The sequence below is a fragment of the Pelodiscus sinensis genome, chromosome 5 (assembly GCF_052426305.1).
Source record: "Pelodiscus sinensis isolate ZL-2025 chromosome 5, ASM5242630v1, whole genome shotgun sequence".
NCBI lineage: Eukaryota > Metazoa > Chordata > Testudines > Trionychidae > Pelodiscus > Pelodiscus sinensis.
This window is the reverse complement of record NC_143056.1, coordinates 100926777-100953002: the sequence shown is the minus strand read 5'-3', so window position 1 is coordinate 100953002 and position 26226 is coordinate 100926777. Positions and strand designations below refer to the sequence as shown.

General features: G+C 45.8%; 1 protein-coding gene across 1 annotated transcript in view; it reads right to left on the bottom strand.

The window, feature by feature from the left end:
* The window catches only part of SPON1 (spondin 1), a 378928-nt gene that overhangs the window by 5907 nt on the left and 346795 nt on the right, over positions 1 to 26226 (bottom strand). Inside the window, exons 8-14 of the mRNA XM_075927822.2 lie at positions 11303 to 11504; positions 5074 to 5214; positions 3935 to 4010; positions 3204 to 3386; positions 2738 to 2908; positions 2459 to 2626; positions 1558 to 1722 (exon numbers count right to left, since the gene is read on the bottom strand). Of these exons, the coding sequence (XP_075783937.2) occupies positions 1558 to 1722; positions 2459 to 2626; positions 2738 to 2908; positions 3204 to 3386; positions 3935 to 4010; positions 5074 to 5214; positions 11303 to 11504 (1106 nt within the window). The remainder of the gene's footprint in view (positions 1 to 1557; positions 1723 to 2458; positions 2627 to 2737; positions 2909 to 3203; positions 3387 to 3934; positions 4011 to 5073; positions 5215 to 11302; positions 11505 to 26226) is intronic.

Genomic DNA, 26226 nt, shown 5'->3' with positions numbered 1-26226 from the left:
AAATCCATTTCCCTCTGAACCATTTGTGGGCTAAACTGCCAAATCACCCCCATTCACATCTCTAAGGCCTATGGCATGGTGTCAGTCCAGTTCTGAGTGCTCAGGAGACACCATCATAAAAATCCCATTAACAGTTGGCAATAAGTGATACCTTCATTAGTAGATTCAGCAGAGACCAAGAATGCATGGTCCTGGAAACCATTCTTCCACCCTCTAGGGGTGTGTCTAGACTACATGCCTCCTTCGACGGAGGCATGTAGATTAGCCAGATCGGAAGAGGGAAATGAAGCCGCGATTAAAATAATCACGGCTTCATTTAAATTTAAATGGCTGCCCCGATCTGCCGATCAGCTGTTTGTCGGCAGATCGGGGCAGTCTGGACACGATGCGCCGACAAAGAAGCCTTTCTTCATCGGCACAGGTAAACCTGGTTTCACGAGGCTTACCTGTGCCGATGAAGAAAGGCTTCTTTGTCGGCGCATCGCGTCCAGACTGCCCCGATCTGCCGACAAACAGCTGATCGGCAGATCGGGGCAGCCATTTAAATTTAAATGAAGCCGTGATTATTTTAATCGCGGCTTCATTTCCCTCTTCCGATCTGGCTAATCTACATGCCTCCGTCGAAGGAGGCATGTAGTCTAGACACACCCTAGGTTTAAGGTACAATATGAGGATGCTGAGGTTGCTACTTCCCATATTGTCCTTATTCCAAATAGGCAACGACTGAGAATGTCTGAACTCCCATTTCTTTCATACAAAGGCCTGCTTCCTATTTCATAACAACAACATATCTTCCTGGATAAGCAGGAAGAATGTAGTTATACAACACAGTTCCTTAAATGGAGCCGTTAGTGAGGAGCTAAGATGTGACATGAAGCTATGGTGCTGGTATTTTTATTGAATCTGGGGTTGTAGGAAGCAGGTAAATGTCGAGTAAAAGACATTGCACATGCTAACAGTGCCCTCACTATCTCACAGATTAAGTGAGAGTAACTTTACATGGACTGGACTATCTGCGGAGAAGCACCTTGGATATTTCAGTGAGCACGTGCTCACTGAAATATGCACGTGTTGCAAGCCAGCAGGACAGACAATACATGGCTGAGAGGTGTAGGTTATGGAGCAGGAATCGAGAAGTCCAGAAGGCACACAAAACCGCCTCTTCACTATCCACAGTGCCATTTGTGGAAGCTCTGCTGCCACGGAACGCAAACACCACAGCTCTGTCCCAGCTCCACATATGAAGCACGGCATCAAGTTTGGATGCTTAGGCTACTGCTACATTATGAGCTGTGGAGATAGTGATTCCTGGCATGTGACATTTGGAAAATAGTTGTATCCTCATGGTTGCACAGGCAGCCAGGTATGGAGGCATGGCCTAGCCAGGCTGAAGCACCTGGAGCATACTCCACATACTAGCCACCGTTTGCTTGTCTCAACACTGAGCTCCAGCTAGCCTGCTGGGTTTTAGTGAAGGAATATTCACACAAGCTCGGAACCACCCTCTCTGTTCATAGTGTGATGTCTGCAGAACACGTGAAATGAGCCTACACTTACGGCACTCCGGAAGCATGCACTTCTCCACTTGCTCTAGCTCCTCGCTACAGTCTCCAAGCTCAGCTGCAGATTTCAGCATCCTTTGCCGGGTCCTCATTCCCTTGCCACAAGTCACGCTGCAGTCACTCCATTCGGACCAAGGGGATAGCATGCAGGGAATGGTGTCTAGTGCATGAAAAGAATTATTAGCAATGATAGCAAATCCCCCTTACACTGACAAGGTAGCTAAGCACAAAGCTTTGAAATTCACATAGGCAATGTAAGTGTTTGAAGAAGGGAAGCAACCCCAGTCTACTGCATTTTGCTTTTAGCTTGCTTTTTATTTTATTCAAGCTAAGTTGATGTTCCTACAAAAGCTCAGATGAAACCTACATTTTTTTGGCTATTTATTAAAAAATTTTCTCTACAAACTTTTGTCCACTCAGTTTCTGCAGAATAACAATGCATGGGGCTCAAAATACTTCAAGAAAGGTATTTCTGGGCTCATATTAGCTGCAATTATCAGTGAGAAAGCCAGATATTTTGGAATTTATAGCAGTCTGATGCCAAACCAATGATCTCATCGTGGGCTGCGAACAGTATTTCATTCCAGAATTTGATTCTTTTACAGCAACATTAATTACTTATGGCAGTGAGTATTATCCTGTGAAACACTTATAAGTGCCCATAAGTATTTTGCTAATATACAGGCTTAAAACGTCTGCTAATGATAGTGAGATTCTGAAAGCATTGCTTTGAAAGAGTAATACAGCCATATGCCCTCTTTCGGGTGGAAATGGTACCAATGCACGATCTCCTGAGGCAGGGAAAAGCTGGGACTCTTTCCTGTGAGTATGCATGAGCAACATGTCATAAAATATATCACACCTGTGTGCCCGGCAGGCCGCTCGCGGATACTTACGACATTCTGGCATCATGCATTTCTCTGCCTCTGTAGTTTCCGTGTTGCATGTGGATCCGTCAGCTGGAGTCATCTTAATCATTCTATGTCGCTTTCTCATTCCCATTCCGCAGCTAGCACTGCACTCATCCCACTCTCCCCATTCCGTCACAAGGCAGCTACTGGGAGCTAGTTATAATGGAAAGAGAAAAAAAACCACTAACAGCACTCCGCTGAGAAACGGTTCCTGTAGTGCTTTGGTTACTGGTTGGATGCTGCAAGGCTAAATGACATACTTACAACACTCAGCATTCACAACACATTTATCAGTTTCTTCAGTCGGTACTTTGCACATAGAGCCGTCTTCAGGAAATTGTTTCACGTATCTCTCTCTAGATCGCATTCCCATGCCACAGGAAACAGTACAGGGGGACCACGTAATCCATTCAGACATCATGCAAGTGGATCCATCTAAAATACATTGAGATTGCCACTCATTTACCTGATAAATCTTAGCCACCAAGAGGTATCTCTCATCCCCCTTCCCCTCCCACTCTTTTCAGACTTCCACACTTCTGTTTATCCACGATGTTTCTTTTTCTGCTTCCTGTCTCATGCTGCCTTTTCCCCCATTCTTATTTCACTCTCTTCTTCTTTCGACTCTTCCCTCAAACATACCTCTAGTAGAAGACTGGGCCACTGTGAAAAAGTTAAACCATCCCCCCAATGTTAAATTCTGTCCCCTACACTCTTTTTGGTTTGTTACCTTCATCACTACAGCCGGGGCCCATACAAGGCTGAAAATCCTGGGTCTCTGGACAAGGTACACTGAGGTCCAGCTGGGCTTTCAGCATTCTCTGCCTCATCCTCTTGCCCTTATCACAAGTGGAAGAGCTGCAGGCTGACCATGGGGACCAATTTGAGTAAATGCAAGTCTCCGGGGTGTCATCTAAAATCAGTCAAAAGCAGAACAAAGTCAGCAATCGGTCTCCACTTGGTTGGTGACTTCATGAACTGTTTTGCATGACTGACTGGCTGCTTGCTTGCTAATCAAACATCTTAATGTTTTACTCATCTGGTACTTGATGCAGCCCTGAATTCTTTCTTTTGTTAGAAAATTGAAGAAGTGTGTGTTTTAATTCCCCCCAAATAGTCAACTATTCGTTTATAACATGTGGGACAACTTATTGCCAAGTTTCTATGGGCAACATGGTTGTTCTGTGCAGGATGCAAGGGCAAAGAACTGTAACACCAAGAATGGAAAACTGCATCACTGTGACTTTCATACTCGTTCAAGGCAATCAAGTAGGAAATGATTCTGAGTGAGAAGTATATACAGAATCATAGAATCATAGAAGTGCAGGGCTGGAAGAGACCTCGGGAGGACACTGAGTCCAGCCCCCTGCCCAAAGCAGGACCAACCCCCAAAAAATCAACCAGAAGCAGCTCTGGTGGATGAAACAAAAAGTCACACAACAGAACAGAATTAACAAGTACCTTCTTCTTTCTCTTCTGGAACAAGATCTGCTACAATGTCATCGACATTATCAGGGATGATATTGCATTGCTCTCCCTGCAAAGAAAGAGCAGTAAAGATTTAAATTAGGAAAGTACAGTAAAACTCCACTAGTCCGGCATCCAATTGTCCGGCACTCCCGATAGTCCGGCATCAAAATGGCAAGAGCCTAATGCAGGGGTGGTCAACCCAAGGTACCTGATGGAAAAAAATTGTAGCTCCTGACGGAACCGGGATGGAACTTGGAACCACTCAGGCCAGCCACTGTCATGGCTGGGCCGCTGTGAGCCGCATGCGCGCTCATGGCCCCTAGTGCACTGCGTTGTACCCTGCACGTGCACGCCAGGTCTCACACAGAGTCCCAGCCTGCACGTGATAGCAGCCGGCCACTGAGCACTGGCAGCTGCTTCGGGACCCGGACATAAGGTTGTGGGGAGAGATGCCTGGCTCCGGAGAAACACAGGGGAATTGGGGCGGTGGGGGCAGTATGCATGGCGCCCCGGATGCGGAGCAGTGGATCTGGCTCTGGGACCCAAGCATTAGGTTGGGGGGGAGGGGATTGGGTTAGAGCGGGAAGGGGAGGGGAATGGAGGTGTTTGGCTCTGGGGAAGAGAAGGGGAAGGGAGGGGGATTGGGTTGCGCACAGTGTCCTGGCTAGCTCATGTTCAAAGCCGTCCGCTCGACGCACGTGCCCCCGCATCTGGAGGGAGACACGCAGCTGTAGCGGTGGTTCCGGGACCCGAGAATTAGGTTAGAGCCAGAGGAGGGGGATTGGGTTGGGAGCATGCCCCCTTTTAGTACCTCCTGATAGTCTGGCATCTCCAATAATCTGGCACCACCCAGGTCCCAAAGGTGCCGGATTATCAGAAGTCTACTGTAATGTGAAAAATCTGATAGGATGAAAAACGAGTTGCCAGATACTACACAGTAACACAAGCAGTGCTCCAGTATCTAAACAATTGAAAAGTTATAGTTATTCATGCTTATATGCAGTGAGGAAGCACAATATCAGCATGAAGAGCCACAGAGTAAAAGCATTTCAACTGTTTAAAAAATCATTCAAATGCATTTAAATATCATTTTGGTTTTACTGCAGTCTTTTAGAATTGCATATTGCTACCTTTCGTGCAATTCTCTCAATGACAACTCTGGCTACCACTGCTATCGACCCTCCTTCCGGATCATAAAAGGGACTTTGAGGGTGATCAAGGCTTGTTAGTGGTCTTATCTTTTCTTGAGGAACTGTAGGCTTGTTGGGTGACTGCAATCAGAAAGAAACAGATACAAATATAGATTAAAAGGAGTAAAAACACGTATTTTGAATAACACAAAGGAATTAGAGTTGCTTCTGAAATGTTCATTAGGAAAATGTCCCTTTCAACAGAATGCATTATCCCATAGCAATGAACATTTATTATAAAATATTTTTGTAAATCCGTGGAACTGGAACTTACATGTGGGATACAGTAGCACCCAGGTCCCCCAAAAGAGCTCTATTGGCTCTGTTGCTGTTACAGGAGAAAAAGCAGTACACACATATTTTTGTCTTTGGAGAAAAGCCCTTATTGCTCTGAATACACATGTATCATTGTGATAAGAAAATGAGACTGAAGCCTTATTTTATCATTACAATTAATTGTAGTCAACAACAGTAGAAGACAGCAAGAATTCTGAACTTGAGTTATATTTTGAATAGCATTTTGGGGACCAATGTGTAAATGACCATCAATAGGGCTGGGCCCTACATTGTAGGTACTTTGTTGTCTTCCTGATAAATATCTTTGATTTTATTATCTCATATGCCAGGCACAGAGGGAGAATGTTTGTGAGCCTAAAACCTCACTTGGAAAAGTTATGAGACTAAAAGTAGGCAAAACGTTCTCCTTTGGAAAGCATGCAATATAAACATGTGAGGGTCTGGGCAAATGTATTCTGTGCACAAACCGGTATGCCCTAATAAAACCTATTCTGACTCTTTGCACGCACATTCTCATTAACATATATTGACCTAGACTTCATCATTAATATAAAAATAAACCAGCATTGAGGTCTTCTGGTGATTTCTAGATACTGTCTGATGTACTTGGAAGTATATCTGGACATGCTCAGAATGCTCTTCCAGGTAATAACTATTTCAGTAGTGGCATCTGATCTCAGAACACAGACCAAATGTCTTGTCCTGCAGTCTGCCTCAAGACATAAAAATACGTGGAATGGTTACAATGGAGTGGGATATGCTTACTTTTCCTTCATCAAAATTTGTTTAGTTTTCCATTTGCGATTACTCAAGAAGGCAGCAATAAAAACTTTATGTCCACATAAAAGTTTGAAACAAATTGCCATAAAAAACTTTTGTCACTGAAATGGCTAGAGAACTAATACTAGCAAGAGAGAGAGAGGGAGAGGAAAAAGCTTGTTAAAAATGTTCTTATATAAAAATGTGTTTTTGAAACAGCGAGTAGTCCAAAATTATTAACAACCAATTCTCAGGGAGCATTCATCAACCTAACCTATTTTGGGCCATTTTTAACTTTAAATATAAGCATTATTAGTTACTAGTCTTATGGTAATGTATAGATGTTTCAAGTGAGACTGTGGTCTCATTGTGCTAGGAAGCAAACAAACATATAATGAGAGGCTTAACTTAATAAAAGAGAATGTGAAAAGGGCAAGATCTTTAGATCTTCTCTGGTGCGTACTCTTTAATTATAAATCACTTTAATTATTTATATTAAGTGGTACCAGATTTTATAAATTATAAGTCTGTTTAGGTAACGATGCCTGTTCGCACCAGAAGCTTAGGGTTTTGGAGTTAGTGTATTTTATAAATGGTGTCATATTTTACTGTACGGGAATGATTAAAAGTTAGTCTGTAACTGAAAAAATGTAAAAAAACAATGAATGGTCCTGCAGCACCTTAGAGACTAACCAAACATGTAGATGGGATCATGAGCTTTCGTGGGCACAGCCCACTTCTTCAGATGGCTGGAGCAAGGGATCCAGAAGTACTGTTGGGCAATGTGTATAGCTAGCAGGCAGGTGGCAGGAGAGGCACATTCTATTTCAGCTACTGAGGAGTGAAAATAGTCTGATTGCCTTCCTTTACACACAGGACAGACATCCCTGGTTGCGTACATTATTTTTGCTTGTTTGTTTTTCAAGACAGATTTACTATCTTGCAAACACAACTATATAGGGAACAGTATAAGAAGACTGCAGCAGAAGAATAATTCCAGTGAGAATTGGAAAGGTCTGTGGAGGCACATATAGGAACTAACCAAACATTTCCAGCTACATTTTCCTTCTATGCATTCATTCACAATCATTTGCACAACCAAATGTTGTGATCTCTCTGCAACAGGAAGTCCTTTGGTCCTCTGCAATTCTTATTCACTTATTGCTCAGGAGTCTTGTCTTTCACTGGGGTGTACAAATCCTTATCTCCAATCATAATTTCTCTGCAAACCTTTAGGATGGCTCTTTATTCTGACCACGTGCCTTCGCCCATGCTGTTATTTTCTTTTTGATTTCCTTGTTTTCCCAGGATTTCTATCTCTTTTACCTGTCTCTGCTATCGGAGCATAAAGCTTTCTGGGAGATATGGTTGGCTGTTGTTCAGTTTTGGTGTTGGAGTCTGTGTTAGCTCCATACACTGTCCCAATGATCACACACATGCTGCAGATTTTTCCCTTATATAGCCATTGCTTGATAGACAGCAATTCTTTCCTTGTTGGTATGGTTTTTGTAACAGTTAAGAATATAAAAACGGCCATATGGGGTCAGACAAATAATCCATCTAATCTAGTGTCCTGTCTGCCAACAGTGTCCAAAGACACCTGCTTGAGCCGGACTGTTCAGAACAAGATGACTATCAAGTGGTCTGTCTCCTACCATTCCATCCCAGCTTCTGGCAGGTGATGGTGTAGGGACACCCAGACTATGAGGTTGCATCCCTGACCATCTTGCTTAATAGCCACTGATGAGCCTATTCTCCATGAGCTAATATAATCCTTTTGCACGTTGGCTGTGCATATAGGGGGAAATACAGGTTGAACTTTCCAAATCTGGGACTTTCTGGTCTGGCAACGTCCGTGGTCCAGTAGGGCCATGGATGTTGCTGGACCAAAGAGCCCTGGAGGCAGGAGCAATGCAGACGCTGAGGAGCCCTGGCTAGGACAAGTGGCATCTGGGGAACACTCCCTGCCTTAGTCAGGGAACACCTGGTGTTAGAAAAGCACGGTATCTGTGGAGCCTCATCCCCAGCCGGTGAACCCCCAGCATCAGTGGGCCATGTAACCAGGGAGTTCACATGTTCAACATCTTTATTAACGACCTGGACAAGGGGATGGATGGCACCCTCAGCAAGTTTGCAGATGACATTAAGCTAGGAGGAGAGGTAGATTCGCTGGAGGACAGGGATAGGGTCCAGAGTGACCTAGACAGATTAGAGGACTGGGCCAAAAAAAATCTGATGAGGTTCAAGAAGGACAAGTGCAGAGTCTTGCACGTGGGATGGAAGAATCGCAAGCACTACTACAGGCTGGGGACCGACTGGCTAAGCAGCTGTTCAGCAGAAAAAAAATCTGGGGGTTACAGTGGATGAGAAGCTAGTTATAAGTCAACAGTGTGCGCTTGTAGCCAAGCAGGCTAATGGCATATTATGGTGCATTAGGAGGAGCATTGCCAGCAGATTTAGAGAAGTGATTATTCTCCTCCCCCCTCTACAGAAATGATGTGGATGCATTGGAGAAAGTCCAGCGGAGGGCACCAAAAATGATGAGGGGGTTGGAGCACATGACTTATGAGGGGAGGCTGAGAGATTTGGGTTTGTTTAGTCTGCAGAAGAGAAGAGTGAGGGGGGATTTGATAGCAGCCTTCAACTTCCTGAAGGGAGGTTCCAAAGAGGATGGAGAGAGGCTGTTCTCAGTGGTGACAGATGGCAGAACAAGGAGCAATGGTCTCAAGTTACAGTGGGGGAGGTCTAGGTCGGATATTAGGAAAAACTATTTCACTAGGAGGGTGGTGAAGCACTGGAATGGGTTCCCTAGGGAGGGAGTGGAAACTCTATCCCTAGAGGTTTTTAAGTCCCAGCTTAACAGAGCCCTGGCTGGGATAATTTAGTTGGGGTTGGTCCTGCTTTGGGCAGGGGGTTGGACTTGATGACCTCCTGAGGTCTCTTCCAACCCTAGGGTTCTAGGATTTTTGTTGCTCTTCTCTGTACTTTTTCCAGGTTTTTTTTTTAGATGTAACCAGAACTGCAAGCAGTATTTCAGGTGTGGGTGGCACTTCGATATTTTCTATCTTCTTATTTATCCCTTTACTAATGGCTCCTTATATTGTGTTAACTTCACGACTGATACTGCCCATGGAGGAGATGTTTCCAGAGACCTATCAATGATGATTCCAATATATCCAGATGATACCAAACTGGGTGGGGTTGCAACTTCTTTGGAGGATAGGGACATAATTCAAAATGACCTTAGCAAGTTAGAGAAATGGTCAGAGGTAAACAGGATGAGGTTTAATAAAGAGAAATGCAAAGTGCTCCACTTAGGAAGGAACAAGCAGTTCCATACATACAAGATGGGAAGCGACTGTCTAGGAAGGAGCATGGCGGAAAGGGATCTAGGGGTCATAGTGGACCACAAGTTGAATATGAGTCAACAGTGTGATGCTGTTGCAAAAAAAGCAAATATGATTCTAGGTTGTATCAACAGGTGTGTTGTAAGCAAAACTCGTGAAGTCATTCTGCCGCTCTACTCTGCACTAGTTAGGCCTCAGCTGGAGTACTGTGTCCAGTTCTGGGCACCACATTTCAAGAAAGATGTGGAGAAATTGGAAAGGGTACAGAGAAGAGCGACAAGAATGATTAAAGGTTTAGAGAACATGACCTATGAAGCCAGGCTTCATGAACTGGGCTTGTTTAGTTTGGAAAAAAGAAGATTAAGGGGGGACATGATAGCGGTTTTCAAATATCTAAAAGGGTGTCACAAGGAGGAAGGAGAAAATTTGTTCCTCTTGGTTTCTGAGGACAGGACAAGGAGTAATGGGCTTAAAGTACAGCACGGGAGGTTTAGATTGGACATTAGGAAAAAATTCCTAGCTGTCAGGGTGGTCAAATATTGGAATAAATTGCCAAGGGAGGTGGTGGAATCTCCCTCTCTGGAGATATTTAAGAACAGGTTAGATAGACATCTGTCAGGGATGGTGTAGACGGAGCTTGGTCCTGCCTTGAGGGCGGGGGGCTGGACTCGATGACCTCTCAAGGTCCCTTCCAGTCCTATTATTCTATGATTCTATGATATCAGTTTTGGGGTGGTTTTCCGATGAGTGTGGTCTTGCATTTATTAACACTGAATTTAATTTGCCAAATTACTGACGAATAACCCAGCTTTGTGAGATGCCTTTTTAACTCTTTGGTCAGCTTTAACCTTAAGTAAACTGTGTAATTCTGAATTGTGTGCAAAGTTTGCCACCTCATGGTTTACCCCACTTTTTCAGATCATTTGCCAAAATACTGTTTCCATCTTTGCGTCTGATAATACTGTTCTTCACTATAGTTTCAACCACTTTTCCTGGTACTGAAGTTAGATTAACCAACCTGTAATTGCCAGGATCACCTCTGTAGCCTTCTTAGAGTTAGGTATCATGTTACCTATCCCCTAGTCATCGGATTTAAGCAGTAAATTATGTAATACAGCTAATAGTTCTGCAGTTTCACATTTGAGTTCCTTCTGAACTCTTGGGCAAATATCATTTGGTCCTGGTGACTTATTATCGCTTAATTTCTCAATTTGTTCCAAATCGACTGGCTCAGGTGTGTGGATCTCTCTCGTGTCCTCTGCAGTGAAGATCACTGAAAAGAATTCATTTAGGTTCTCCACAATGCCTTGTCTCCCTGGAGGATCCTTTAGTGTCTCAATTATCCAGTGACTCCTCCTATTGTTTGGCAGGCTTCCTACAGCCAGGTAATTGCCGTGATCACTTTACTAGGCTATGTTTTTCAGAGTCCCAATTTAGAGTCTCGCTAGTTTTTGATGACATGTGGGTTAATGTTCATACGTGTTGGGAGCTTCAGTATTTATCCTTCCCTAATTTTTAGTAAGCTAAGTTCTCATTTTTCTTCAGAGAGTGAAGTCATCAGGTACTTGAGACATTGCTGTGCACTAAGAGCTCAGCTTGGGGGAATCAGGCAAAATGAAAGACAGCCATTGTTACCTCTGTCTGTTGCAACACCCTTTTGTTTGGCTATGTATGCAATGCTTTGCGGAATATTAAGAGCTTTCCATATGTGTGTGGATATTAGCCTCATGTTTAACAGCGATGTTAATTACAAATATTCCAGATACCTCATAGGTAACCCCACTGTCGGTGCCAGCATCCCACGGTATCAGATCCTGAACGACTTTCTGAACCCAGCCGCAATCCTTGGTGCAAAGGTCTTCAGCTGACAGGCCCACGTTCCAGTCCGGACTGGGGCCTAGCATTGTAAGGAAAGACATCAGGTGGCGAGTCCTGTCCACAGAAAATTCAGCAGAGGGAGCAGCTCTCCTACAAATAAAAAGCAGGAAGCTAGAGTTAACCGCTTTGCTATTTGAGCAACTGTGAGATTTGTGCTTTAAATGGAGAAAAAATGAGTCCGCTCAGACACCAGGTATATCTGCAGTCTGTAAATAAACAGAGAGCTCTGACGGGGTGAAGGCATGGCACAACTCTAGCAAACTGCGTCCTTTTCAGCAGCAAGACAGCCTTTGTGTATTATAGATAATGAAATGGCTCAGTCTTCATTCAAGGATGTTGACGGTTTATTGCATATCAGTGGTTTGGAATGAATAATTGTGGCAAGTACCTGTACTTTATAGCCAGGTAACAAAATAGCCTTGCCAAAAGATTCTCCTGTTCCATAACAAATTAAAAACTTCAAATACCATGAAATAAGACTCGACTATCAGGGAATTTTTAATCAGTAATTTATTGATTTCAGTGCTTAGTAGGGCAACTTCAAAACATCACTAAAGGTTGTATTTCCCAAATCAGGGAGCCCTGGTGTCAGCCGGACCAGGCAGCAAATGAGGAACCTCTGCCTCAGATGGAACTCACTGCAGCAGTGGCAGACAGTGGCCAGGCAGCACCTGGCTGGAGAGCCCCAGGGAACACACAGTGGGAGCAGGACTGTCCCCGACAGTGGGGCCGGTGGTGTCTGGGCAGCCTTGGCTGGGGAACTCCCAGGCGTTATCTGGGCCAGGGAACCTGGGGAATCCCTAGGGGTATGTCTACACTACCACCCTAGTTCGAACTAGGGTGGTAGTGTAGACATACCCTAGTTCCCAGGGGGCTGTGGTGGACAGTTGGCCAGAGAATCCCCAGTGGCAGCAGGCTGAGCAGCCCCAGCCAGAGAACTTCCCAGCATCATCAGGGCCAGGCAGGGCTGGGAGCCCTGGCTGGAGAACCCAATCTCTGGTGGCATGGGGCTGGGTTGGCCAGGTGGCCCCAGCCAGCGAACCCCTGGTGGCAGTGGGGCTAGGTGGCAAAAGAGAACTATTGGCCAGGGAGCTCTGGGGACTCCCCAGTGGCAGCGGGGTGGGTGGCTTCTGAGCAGAGCTGGCAGGAGCCGGGTGGCCCCAGGAACCCTAGAAAACCCTAGCAGCAGCAGGTCCGGCAGGAGGGTGGGAGCCCCAGCCTTGGGAGCTTGGGAGTGGGCAGCCATTAGGGGAGCATTGACCTCCCTTGGTCCGGCAAACTCCCTGGTTCAGGAAGGATGCTGGACTAGAGAGGTCCAGCTGGTATGAATCATGTGGTGCTCTGTGCTGTAGTCTCTTAACTATCATATTCCGACTCAACTGGAAACTAAAGCCAGATCTGAGCTAAAAATCTCCATTCACATGTAAAACACGAGTGCATTAACTTGGTTCGTCATCTTTTCCATGAATGTTGCATCACTTTATATATTTTTTCTTTCATAGTTGCTCAAATCTGGCAATTCTACTTAATGAAAACTCTGACATCACTGGGGAGAGGAGGTTACCTTTCTATTAGGCACATGAGACCAACACAGACACTTCATTTTTCTCCCACTTCTATATCAAAGCAATTTCTGTTTTATGGGCATTTGAAGATTACAAGGTATTTTTGCTCTAATTTTTGTTTTTCTTCAACCTTCCTTTTTGTGTCTTCCCCAGTCAATGGGGGTACGTCTAAACTACATGGCTCCGTCAACGGAGCCATGTAGATTTGTTGTTTTAGCAAAGGCAAATGAAGCCTCAATTTAAATGATCGCGGCTTCATTTAAATTTACATGGCTTCCGCGCTGAGCCGACAAACAGCTGATTAGCTCATCCCACGAGGAATAACAGGGCTGCCGACAAAGGGCTTTGATGTCGGCAGGGGAGCTTCCAGACTAACACGCTGAGCGGACAAACAGCTGATCAGCTGTTTGTCGGCTCAGCGTGGCAGCCATGTACATTTAAATGAAGTTGCGATCATTTAAATTGCGGTTTCATTTGCCTTTGCCTATGTGTCTAATCTACATGCCTCTGACGACAGAGGCATGTAGTCTAGACACAGCCTGGGTGTTTACTTTTTCCATTGGTGCAAGTAGGGACTAATTTGTATACTTTGACTCCTATAACTCCTACTAGATAAAGATTGTGTTTGGTCTGTTATTCTTAAATTATATATTCACTGGCAACTAACTGCTGATAGTGAGGGTGCACAATTAAGAGGTTATGGTGGTATGCAACAGGATCCAAGGCAGGTACTCACAAGACTGAAGGCGTTTTGATTTCTAACACTACGTTGATTTCTAACACTACGATACTATGTAATGGCAGATGGAGACTGCTAAAACATAGAGCTACACATGAAGAAAACTGATTGTATGATTTATACATACATTAAATATCTTAAGAAAGTTGTCCTAATATATGGCTAACATGAAGGCCAATTTGTACATTGCTGGCTCTGACACTTGAGAATCTTAAAAAACAGAGGGCTCACCAAAATTCCTATGCATTCTGTCATTTGCCTCTGCTGTGTGTGCTCACTGTTACCTCAGACTGGAGTGCCAGAATCATCTTGTGAACATGGGCGGCGAGTTGTATGGGCTCGTGCTGCCCAAGCTCAACCAATATTTGGAGCTGGAGCGGGTCCCGGCCTCCCTGCGCGTCCTCCCACCCCAGCCCCAGGGCGTCTCTCCCCCGGCCCCAGCCCCGGCCCATCCCTGCCATGCGCAACCTTTACTGAGCTCCCCCTTGCCGGCTGCTGATGCCATGTGCACAGCGCTCAAACCGGTGGGTGGGGAGATGCCCGGGCGTGACGTAACATCATGGCCTGGGATTTTAAAACTGCTGGGCGCTGCGTTGCGCCGTGCTTCTGAATTGTGGGTTCGGAGTCTGGGGATGAAGCGCAGACTCTGGCCCTGCAAAGTGGAAGGCAGAAGGTAGGGGAGGGCTGGGAGAGGAAGGGGCTTGTGGGGACTGGGAGGGGAGAGAGGGAAGAAAGGGGAAGACACCAAAGGGACAGGATAGAGGAGAGACAAATGTCAGAGGGCTAAGTGCAGACACTGAGGAAAAAGGCAGGAGGGGAGGTGTCAGTGGGAGGGGGACAGGGTGATGCTGGGAGGGGAGAGGGGAAAGGCATTGGGGGCTAGAGGAGGAGGTGCTGGGAGAAGGCTTGAAAGAAGGGGTGGGCATGAGGAAGGCCAGGATAGAGCAAGTCATGTGTGAGGGCACAGGGGCATGAGGGGAACGGGGGCAGAGGGTGGGGGGGGCATCAGGGAAAAAGGGGGCAGGGGCAGTGAGGGAAGGGGGAGACACCAGGAGGGTGCAGGAGTAAAAGAAGGTGCAGGTGCCAGGGGGTTCTGGGGGTGAAGCAAAAGAGCAGACACCTGCAGGGGACGGACCACCACCAGAGGAGAGAGGCAGGGCAGGTGTGTAGAGGGAGGTGTTAGAAGAGGAGATGAAAAGGGGTGGCTCACATGATCAGAGTGGGGCTACTGGAGGAGTGGGCACAGGGGGGAGAGAAGGGCTGGTGGAGGGGGGCAGGTTGCAGGAGGGCTGAGGGCAGTGAGAAGGGCAGGAGTCAGGACAGCAGAGGAGGGTGAGGAGTTGGGGGGGGAGGGCAGAAGGCACCAGGGGAGCTGATGGAACAAGGGGAGGAGACATGGCAGCAGAGAGAAAAGGTAAAGGTTTAAAAATATTTATTAATAACTTGGGTGCCACAGTGACACATCCAAACAAGCCACATGAACTCAGTACTGGTGCACAACACAAAATTCATTTTGCTCATGGGAGGAAACTCTTAGGCTATGTCTACACTGGCAGTTTCTTGCGCGAGAACATCTTGCGCAAGAGTTCTTGTACAAGAAGTCTTGTGCAAGAACACATCCACACTGCCATGTGCGAGCTGTGCTTTTGCACAAGAGCATCCATGGCAGTGTGGACGCTCTCTTGCCCATGAAAGCGCCGATGGCCATTTTAGGCATAGGGGTTTCTTGTGCAAGAAATCCCTGCCGAGCATCCACACTGCCCTCTTGCACAAGAGAGCTTACACCTGTTAGAAAAGAGTATAGCTCTTGTGGAAGACACCCTCTCTTACCATGCCGTACTGTAAATGTCCTTGTGTAAGAGCAGGCGGGCAGTGTGGATGCTCTGTGGGTTCTTGCAAAAGAAAGGCTGTACTTGCACAAGTAGCCGCGAGTGTAGACATAGCCTTAAAGGGAACACTTCCCCCAGCCTCTCTGCCCCTGAGTTAATGTCACACACATTGGGTTAATGCAATTGCAGGATAGTTGCATGAGGGAGATTTGGTGTGGGCCAAACTAATCCCTATTGGTAGGAGGATGGTGGGAAAAAGCCCTTCGAGAGGGGTGATATGACACCTTTTACTTCTGGTCATGTGTCCATCTTGCCCTGAACGTGTTACCTCCAGAGGCATGGTTAATGGGGAGGAGGGGTCGGGGGCGTGGCTAATGGGGCACCACCAACAATTATACAAACCTGCCACCCATGCTTGTGAATGAATATAACACCAACACAACCCTACCCTTGCATAACATCTATTGCTGCAGTATACCGAGTTGTGAGCTCCAGAAGAGTCAGGTGCTGTTATTCATGTACATGGCATTGGCAATTTAGCTTTCTTTGCACAGAAAACTTCCAAACTTCATTGTCTCTTTGCCATTGTGAGAACATTATTAAATCAAATCAGTTTTATGATAGACTGTCCTTGAACCAACTTTTACTAGCAAAAGCACAATAAAATTCCAAGGTCTAATGAATACATTCACAAATGCCACACACACACCAACTGAAAAAATTTGTCATGTGAGCACAATTTTTAGCCTGACACCAGTTGGCTCTGTTATTAAGGTTTGAAAGGTTAGAAATAAATTCCAACTCCTCCCACACCTCCCACCAACCTGGGACCACCTTGCTCCAACTCAAAGCTGGCCTTAGAGAAAATGGTGCCCTGGGATAACTTGAATGTTGGTGCCCTGACCCCTGCTGCCTCACCCACATGCTCACTGCTCCTGTAGTCCCCAGAACAATCCAGACTCACTCCCATCTCCGACGGCTCCACCAGCTCCCCACCTGAACACCCAGTAGGGGTGTCCGTGGTTAACCGATAAGCATCATCCTTACCAGGCAATAACTACTGGTTCACTGGCAGCTCAGTCGGGCTAGAGCAGCCCCCCCACCCAAGGCCTCAGTGGCTGGAGCAGCTCACTGCACCATGGGCAACTGCTGCAGCACGGCTGGTCCTGCTGAGCCACACTGTGGGCAGGGGGCACTCCAGCATGGCTGGGCTAGGGCAGTTATTCGCATGCCACAGTGGCCTGGCTGGGCCTGCCGCACCACACGGTGGGTAGTGGGGCACTCCAGCCTGGCTGGAGCAGCCCCTGTCAGCAGTGGGGGACCATTCCAGCCAGCCCGGCTAATTGATTAAATGGAATTTTACCTCCCTACACCCATCACCATCATTGCCTCACCTCCTCCAAATGCCCCCATTAGCCTCTGGCTCTGCTGCTCCACCAGTGGCCCACCCAAGCCACATGATTCCTGGACCCACCAGTCTCCCAGGAGCCCAGCAATGTTAATTCCCTTGCCAGATGCTGAGGACTATGGAGAGAATGCCCTGGCCCAACAGCTTGGGCAAAAGCTAAAGAGGTCTTAAGGTTTCAGGCCATTTCTCAGAAAGCGTCTTTTTATCTACACATGAAGAAGAAAGTCTTAGCCCTGCAGAGAGGGGGGAGGTGAGAGGCAGCAGGAGGTACGCAGTCAGGCTCGCAAAAGCCTCACAGGGCTCCCAAGGGGAACAGTGGGGTATGTGGCAGGGCAGGAATCGGGGTACTAGCAAACTGTGGTAGTGTGGGTAAAGCTGTACATTATGTGCCTTGTCATGCTTTCTGGCTTAGCCTTACAGTTCTCTTTTCATTTGAGTTTTTGTTACATTAGTAGACAGGAACAAAAAATAACTCAGTGATGCTGAAAATTTCTGGAACAATGTAAACCGTTAGGAATGTTTGGCTTGGTATAGAAAAAGAATTACATTTATTAGGCCAATTTTACCTTTTGGGGTAATTGCACTGGAGTCGGTGGATTTACAACAGATAAATGATTCTACACCTAGCTTTCAAAGTGCAGCAATACGGAAAATACAAAGAGAAGTAAAACAGCAAGACACCAAGTGGCTGGCGATGGGTACTTTAAATGAATGGTTGGGACCCATGCTGTTCAAGTGTAACAGAGCTTTGCTGCAGAAAAGGGCAAAGGGGGAGTGAGCGGGAGTGTGTGAGTAAAACTCAAAAACCCAGTTTGCAAATAAGACCTTCATCCTCCAAAATAACTAAGTACCACACCTAGGGTATGTCTAGACTTCATCCCTCTGTCAGCAGATTGATGCAGATTAGGAAGGTCGACATTGCAAATGAGGCAGGGATTTAAATATCCCGTGCCTAATTTGCATACAAATGGCCGCCGCGTTTTGCAGACTCAGCACTTTGTCGGTAAAAAGCAGCAGTCTAGAGGGGGATCTGTCGAGAAAAAAAGCCTTTTTTGACAGATCCTGTAAACCTCCTTGCAGAAGGCATATCCTTAGTGCATGCACTAGGAAAAGCCCGAACAACACTAAACAGCCTTAACGGTGTCCAAAACCTCTTCCCAAACAAGTTCTAAAACTTACTGGAAATCACTTCTCTAGAATCCAACTCTAATTTTAAAGGCCAAACAAGTAAAACAGGAGCCAGGGTAAAATTCTTCTTCTTTTGAATTTACCATCTATTAATTAGTAACATAATATTTACAAAAAATTATTGATCACAGGCTTCAGATATTTACAAAACTGCCAAAGAATTATGTTGTTCAAAGAATCCTTTTCTTTCTAAACCATTAACACCTCCGATGTAAACTCTCTTTGAGATGAAGCCATGCAAATGTCATGAGGTAGGTATTCACACACTTTGCTCCTATATTCGTTCACTAAAGTCCCAATCCTGCAAATGCCACAAATGCACAAGCATTTACAGGACCAATATCTAAGGGTATGTCTACACTACAGCGTTATTTTGAAATTTCCTATTTCAAAATAGTTAATTTGAAATGTTATTTTGAAATAACGCATCTACACACAAAATGCATTTCAAAATAGCATTTTGCTATTTCAAAATAGCACGTCCACACTGAGTGGATGCTGAATCGCATTTAAGGCCGGACAGAACCAGGTCCGGCAGGGCATCAGGTCAGGACTTACTTTGTGTGGCTGCTGCCTGAGGCTATCTAAGGCCTGTGCTTAAAGGGACCCCCCCTGGACAGCCGATTCTCAGCTTTCCCTGCTTGCTTGCCTATCTCGATGAGGGACAGCAAAGCATTTTGTCTCTGCGTACTCTGGTTGCCCTCACTCTGGACACCACAGCACTCTGCAACATGGAGACAGAGCTGCCCCTGGGCACTCTGGTGCTTCTCTTGGATGCATTGTTGTGAGTCTGGCTGTACTTTCTGCATGCTGCCATCTGGGAGGTCCATCTAGGGGCTGTAAGTATCCAGGAGGCCCTGCGGGAGAACTTCCACCCTGAGGAGCACTAAGAGCCTCCCTGGTCTGCCTCACTGGGGGCTTGGGCCTCATTCCTCCCTCATGTCCTTCCACTTACCCCTCCCTAACCCCCTTTCCTGATGTCAAATAAAATACATGTATTTTCATGAACACAAACTCTCTTTATTTAACAAAACTAGGGGAGGAAATGAAATTCTGGTGAGACTGGGGAAAGGAGAATGGAGTGTGGAGAAGAGAGGGTGGAAGATGGAAGGTAGAAACCTGGGAGGAGAGAGTTGGAAGGGGAAAGCAAGGGGAAGAAGTTGGAGGGGAAGCTCAGGGCTCAGGGTTGGGGGGTCTCGCCGGACCAACTTGATTGTCATGCAAACCTGCTCCTGGGTTCACATGTGGCCTCTGGTGGCCAGGCTGGCAGCTATCCTGCCATATATGGCCACGTTCCTCTGTCTAGTGCAGAGTTCATGGACGTTGGGGGCATCCCCCCAAACCTAGTCATGATCTCCACCCTGGACCAGGAAGGTGCCTGCCTTCTCTGGGCCCCAGCAGGTTCATGGGAGTTGGCAGACTGCTCCTGGGGAGCACTGGAGGGCTGGCTGCCAATGGATTGCTGGCTCATATTTTGGGGCCACTGGGTCAGGGGCAGTGACTGCTGGCTCTGGGCTGTCAGTCTTGGAGCTGGCACAGGCACTGTGGCCAGAGTCAACCCCTTTAAGAGCTCCGGGGATCGGGGAGGAGAGGAGTGTTCTTGGTTGAGGCTGGAGTGGCCACCAGGGCTCCCTGGGAAGGCTGGAGGCCCCCTATTTCTATATAAGTGTCTACACAACACTTATTTCGAAATAGCTATTTTGAATTTGGTGTTATTCCTTGTGGAATGAGGTTTACCAAATTTGAAATAAGTGCTGCGCTATTTCGAATTAATTTTGAAATAGAGGTTTAGCGGTGTAGATGCTAGTAAAGTTATTTTGAAATAACTTTTCTGTGTAGACATACCCTAAGGCAGTAAACATCACCAATCAAAATAAATGAACGTATATTTAGTTTAACCTTTGGGTAACCCTTAAGTACAGCAATGTACTTTGTCCATAAAATCCTTCCCATGCAGCCCCCCCCACCCCGCTGTATCCCAAAATGCCAGCAACTGGCCAGAGTCCTGTCTCTTCCAGGGACCAGCTGCCGCAACTCCGATGGAGATGGGGCAGTTCAAACTCTCCATGCCTCCCCACACTGATCCCCTGCCCTATCCTCTTATTTCTCCCATCTACTCTCCATTAATCCCATCACCTCACCTTCTTCTACCTCCCTTCCAGGTGGCTCTGGCTTTGGGGAGGGACAGGGGGTCTCCAGGCTCCAGCCTTGGGGGAGGACACAGGAAGAAGGAATGGAGCCGGGGTTAACCTTGGGCCTACAAAGTGTGATTTAACTACCTACTTGTGTAAGCCATGCGGGAGTGGTCACTTTTAAACAACCTACCAAATGCCAGAGGTCAACAAGGAATGTTACCTGTGCATCCAAAAGACCGCATTTGTACCTCTCGGAATCATGGTGCATGCTGATCATCGAGGCAATCTTACCTAGGGTATGTAGACCAGGGAGACGCGGAGCAGCTTTTCTCACCCGGAGTACACAGGTGGCGGGACCGCGAGGTCCCACAGTCCGTGTACTCCGGGGCAGCCCCGTTTGTAACTGCGGATCCGACATAAATCGGATCCGCGTAAGTCGGGGACTGCCTGTACAGTGTAACCAATGCAAATATGGCCATTTTGTGCCGAGTTACAATATAAAACTTGTCATCTTGTCTTTTGTCTTTCCTTTCAAGTCTTCATGGAGGCATTCGCTCACATGCCCTTCAGATTCTGACAACAATGAGAAGTAGGCTCTGCCCTACTGACTGAAGACGAAAGATTAGAAATGCACAACAAAGGATATGTCAGACACATTTTGTTGGAAACCTTTTTGTAAATTGCTATTCCCTTTTATAACTTCATGACAGTAGAGTTGGATCTTTGTTTTAATCCACTGTTAGAAAGGTAAATATGGTCTCAGAACAACATAAAATCCATCAGCTGCACATTTGAGTCTACTTAAAGAAATATTGAACCTGTTTATAAGTCTTTGAAAATTTTGCTAGATTTTCTCTCCTTTTACAGATTTCTGTTATTTCATACTTTATAGTATTGTTTAATAATGATATTTAGCACTTTATCTTCAAAACCCTTTACAAACATTAATTATGCATCAGTTCCCCTTGGTGGTGGTGTAAACTTGCAGTAGTAGTATCAAAGAACAGGAATTGTGAAGATAAAATGAAGAATCTAGCTCACCCACCACTGTATGTGGAAAACACTGCAAGATCTGGAGGGCAAATGACATTTCGATAAAATACAAAAAATCCAGTGTGTAGGAGACAAACTGTCAGACCTCCACTTCTGAACAGGCTGCAACACTGGAATATTAGAAAATACAATGAAGAAATTTTTTTAACTACAGACATAAATTGGTGGAGGGGAATACTGATTGTTTCAAGGCTGCAGAAAATAAAAAAATTAAGAGATAAGAAAATGGCTAGGGCAAGAAATAATGTCAATACAAAAGATTCAAGATAGATGACTCCAGTGGGTTGGACATGTCAAGAATTGAACTGGAAAGGATGCCATACATGGAGATCCCTACCAGAGCAGAAGTATCTAGTAACAGAGGAAAATTTAAGATTTTTTGCACAGACATGGTAAAGAATGACACAGAACAAAAAGGTTTAAACTTTAAAACACCAGGAAGCTGAGGCAAGACAAGAAAGCAGTGGACAGAATTTGTTTATCCCATTGCCACTAATTGAGAGGATGGACAGGAAACAAAGTTGTAATAGTTATCATCATACATGGGGTATGTCTGCATAGCAGCTTTGGGTCTACACTAGGGGTACATCTACACAGCAGCAAGGGTGACTCGGCTTTCTACTGTGTCCTGCACACACTGGGTCCAGCACTCACGGTGTCCTGCAGAGAGAGAAAACTTCTATCCCTGCCTGCTGGCACGGCATGAGCGGCTGACACCACTTTCTGGGGAGACTGCTAATGGGCTCCCCCCTTGCTCCTCCCAGCAGGTCCCCATGCACAATATCAGTGTTCGCCGCATAACCGCGCTTGATTGGGAGCAAATGCTGAGTGTGGGCATGACCCTGTGCCACGCGCAGCACTACTGTGTGTTACATGATCCCAGACTACTTAGTGGTGGCTTGGCATGGGAATGTGTCCCACAACGGAGGCCAGAGTAAGGCAGTCCTGCCCACAAACCTTGTGAGAAGGATCAAGGGGTTCCTGTGTGACAGCATCATGGAGCTGAGTGCTCTGGGCTGGTGCTCCATCTGCAGACACACAAAAAAGCTTTTGTGCACCCCACAGGCCAAGGAGATTGAGAAAGGGCACACAGCCCCTCACAGCCCATCGCCTGACCAACTTAAGATAAGGAAAGTTAGGGTATGTCTACACTACCCCGCTAGTTCGAACTAGCGGGGGTAATGTAGTCATCCGCAATTGCAAATGAAGCCCGGGATTTGAATTTCCCAGGCTTCATTTGCATGAAGCCAGCCGGCGCCATTTTTAAATGCCGGCTAGTTCGAACCCCGTGCCGCATGGCTACACGCGGCACGGAGTAGCTAGTTTGGATTAGGCTTCTTAAAAATGGCGCTAGCCGGCTTCATGCAAATGAAGCCCGGGAAATTCAAATCCCGGGCTTCATTTGCAACTGCGGATGACTACATTACTGGCCTCTAGGATAGCCAGAGCCTCCAGGCTACTAGGCAGGTTCCAGGACCAGCTCTGTCTCTGAGCCCTCCTCCCCAATTTCAGGTTCTTTCCCCATTCCCTCCCCTGTTGTATGTCCCTCAAATAAAAGAGTCCTTTTTTTTCAAGAACAATGTTTTTTCTGCAGGGGTAGGTGGAATGGAGGGCATAGTAAGGGAGGAGTGGGGGATGAGAGGCACACACAAAGAATTCAGGGGCCTCTTGTGGAGAGCCAATGGCAGGAGTCTCAAAACTGGCCTTGGATAAAATTGTCCTTCAAGGCCTCTTTGATGAGCACAGCCCCTTGCTGTGCTCTCCTGATGATGCTGGTGTCCGGTTACTCAAACTCCCTGGCCTGGCATTCTGCCTCAACCCCCCAACCTGGCAGAAAAGAGGAGCTCCTGCAAGCACCCATCACAGTTTTCCAGACCAAGCAGTCACTGGAAGTATACCCTCTCCTGGCGCCCTCCCCATAGTGCTTCCGGGGGCTCTAAGTCTGAGGCAGGCTCTGTTAAATGTGGGCACTCTATTTGGGTATGTCTACACTAGCCACCCTAATTCGGACTAGGGTGGCTAATGTAGTCATTCGAACGTGCAAATTAAGCCCGGGATTTAAATATCCTGGGCTTCATTTGCATGTTCCCGGGCGCCGCCATTTTTAAATGCCCGATAGTTCGAACTACCTGCCTGGAGCTACATGTGGTACAGGCTAGGTAGTTTGAATTAAAGCTCCTAATTCGAACTGCCGTTACTCCTCATTGCAGGAGGAGAAATGGTAGTTCGAATTAAGGGCTTTAGTTCGAACTACCTAGCCCGTGCCGCGTGTAGCCACGGGCAGGTAGTTTGAACTACCAGGCATTTAAAAATGGTGGTGCCCAGCAACATGCAAATGAAGCCCAGGATATTTAAATACCGGGCTTAATTTGCAAGTTCGAATGACTACATTAGCCACCCTAGTCCGAATTAGGGTGACTAGTGTAGACATATCCTTTCAGACTAATTTTGATATTTCCCCATAGTGAGGACACGCAAGTTCAAATTTGTTAAACTGGGAGTTCTTAAGTCAAATTTAGTAATTTCAAAATAATTTCCTAGTGCAGACATGGCCTCAGAGCCATCTTGTCCACAGGATGTTTCAAGGAGACTGCCTCAGGCCCTGCACTTTAGGGGCCTCCTTAGCAACTGCCTCAGCCATCTTATGGTCAGGATGGCTCCCCATATTGAACTTAGCCATGGGGCCCAGGGAAGCCTGAGGGATTGCTTAGGGGACCTGGATTGGCAGCAGGGGTTGGGCCCTCACTGCACTCATCAGCCAGCTCCGTGCTCCACCATCTCCCTGCTAGGTTGCTGTGCTTCACCACGATACCAGGAAGCGGAGCACGCCAATCCCGGCCCGCTCTGTTATCCCAAATGTCGCAAGGCTTAAGGAATGGGCTCGGGCCAGGGTGATCTGCTTTCCAAAGCTGCGATGAAGTGGAGCGACCCGTTAGGAGATGGTGGTAGAACAGAGCAGGCTGCTGGGTCCATCTCTACTGTATGATCCAATATCAGTTACCATCATGTGAACCAGAGCAGAATCTGGCCCACAATGTATTTGGAAATGTGTCATGACTAAGTAAGCTGCCATGCTAGGTCATACTACAGCTGAGCAGTCTGGTAGAAAGGGGAGTCTTAGGTTTTATTTCTGGCTGCACCACTGATTTGTTGCATAGCCTTGGGTAAATCATTGCAAATGACTGTTATTCACAGAACAATTTGTCCACTCTTGTTTTCTAATTAGCTTAGTTGTCCTTTTGATTTAATTCCAGGAAGTACCATGAAATCAACACATGGATATGCTGCATTAAAGGGAATGTTGTACACAAAACCAAACCCACAAATACTGGAGTGGCTAGCCTGTCCTAAGAGCACAGAACACGGCTCCATTCAGAAACTATGAGGCATATCTGAGCATTTGGCTGGAGGAACTTTCTTAATATTTCTACACTTTAAAGCCAGTGTCACAATATAGAGAATGTATCTAGTCTGAGCTCCTGACGCATAAGGGTATGCACTTGTAGAAGTACAGAAAATGCCCTTTAATGCATATGGCACATGGGATATAGAAATGAGCCCAATCCAAAACCCTTGCAACTTCTGGAAACTTTTGATCCAGATATAAATGTCACGACAAGCCCCATAATCAGTGGATCAAGCCAAACCCCCAGACCTACGCACATTCAAATCTGTACTCTGGGACTAAAGCCGTCCCTTTGATAACACATTAACTTGGACATTTACAAAATTTATCATCTGAGATGCAGAATTAAAAGACTATCTTCAACATCATGAGACAATTAATCTGTGAAGCTTGTTCCTCTATACCACTGCCTAATTTTGTCATAGATTTAATAGAATATCCATAGCAAATTTGGACAATATTTCAATAATGTTGCCAAAGCATTAAACATTTGCACACTATTTTTAGGGCAACTGTCATTCAGCAGGTGAATTCTAAGGGTAACAATCACTTTTATAAATGGGGAAATGTCTCATCTTGTAGAATCTACTTTTTTTTAAAAGTGGAAATTTTTAACATTGTCTAGTGACCACAAAAATGAAAAAATTGTAATACAGATGAGAAATCAAATCTTTCCCTTTCACAGAACTGTCAATCCTGGCCTTAAGCATTTTCTCATCATATTGGCCTTCCTGGAGAAAATAGTGATAATTATTTAGTGGACTAATGCCCACAAGTTAGCTGGAAAAGTTAGCTGGAAAAGCTCTAGAAGGTAAGCTAGTTGTTCATATGGGAGGAAGGATAGGACTGCTACCTGCTTTCTAGTACTTTGGTCCTTCTAATTTTAATTTTGTATGCAATGAGGATTCCACTATTTTTCTTGGATGGTTGTTTCACCTTTAAAAAGATCTTATCTTTAATAAGATTTTCCTTATTTTCACCCTAATTTTACTTTATTTCACTTCACTTATGAATGTAGTCAGAGGTGCCTCTCTCTCCAGAAGTGAAAAGCCAGCACAACAAGTCATACTACTAACCTTGCATCCTGACATTTCATGAGTCTTGTATTGTTATTCTTCAACAGATGATGCAATCACTGAAAGATTTTATCACATACTGTTATATAATGTAAATGGGTCATTTCACAGGAAGAATAAGACTACTGTAATCTTACCACTAAATTATCTTTGTTAATTATGTGTTCTGACTGAAGCAGATGGAACCAAAATGTTGTAATCCAGGGTCAAAATGAGCTCTCCCCTACCAGCTATTGATGGCATGAAAGAAAAGAAGCATGCCATATTTTCATAAACATCTACTTTGCCTAGGTGACTAACTCCGGCTGTTTGAGATTAAAATTCACCCTAGTCTTCCATGTAGGAGTTAGGAAATGTTGTTATCCTTATTGTAAGCCTTTATGAGGATCACCCTAAATGAACGCTACTCACTA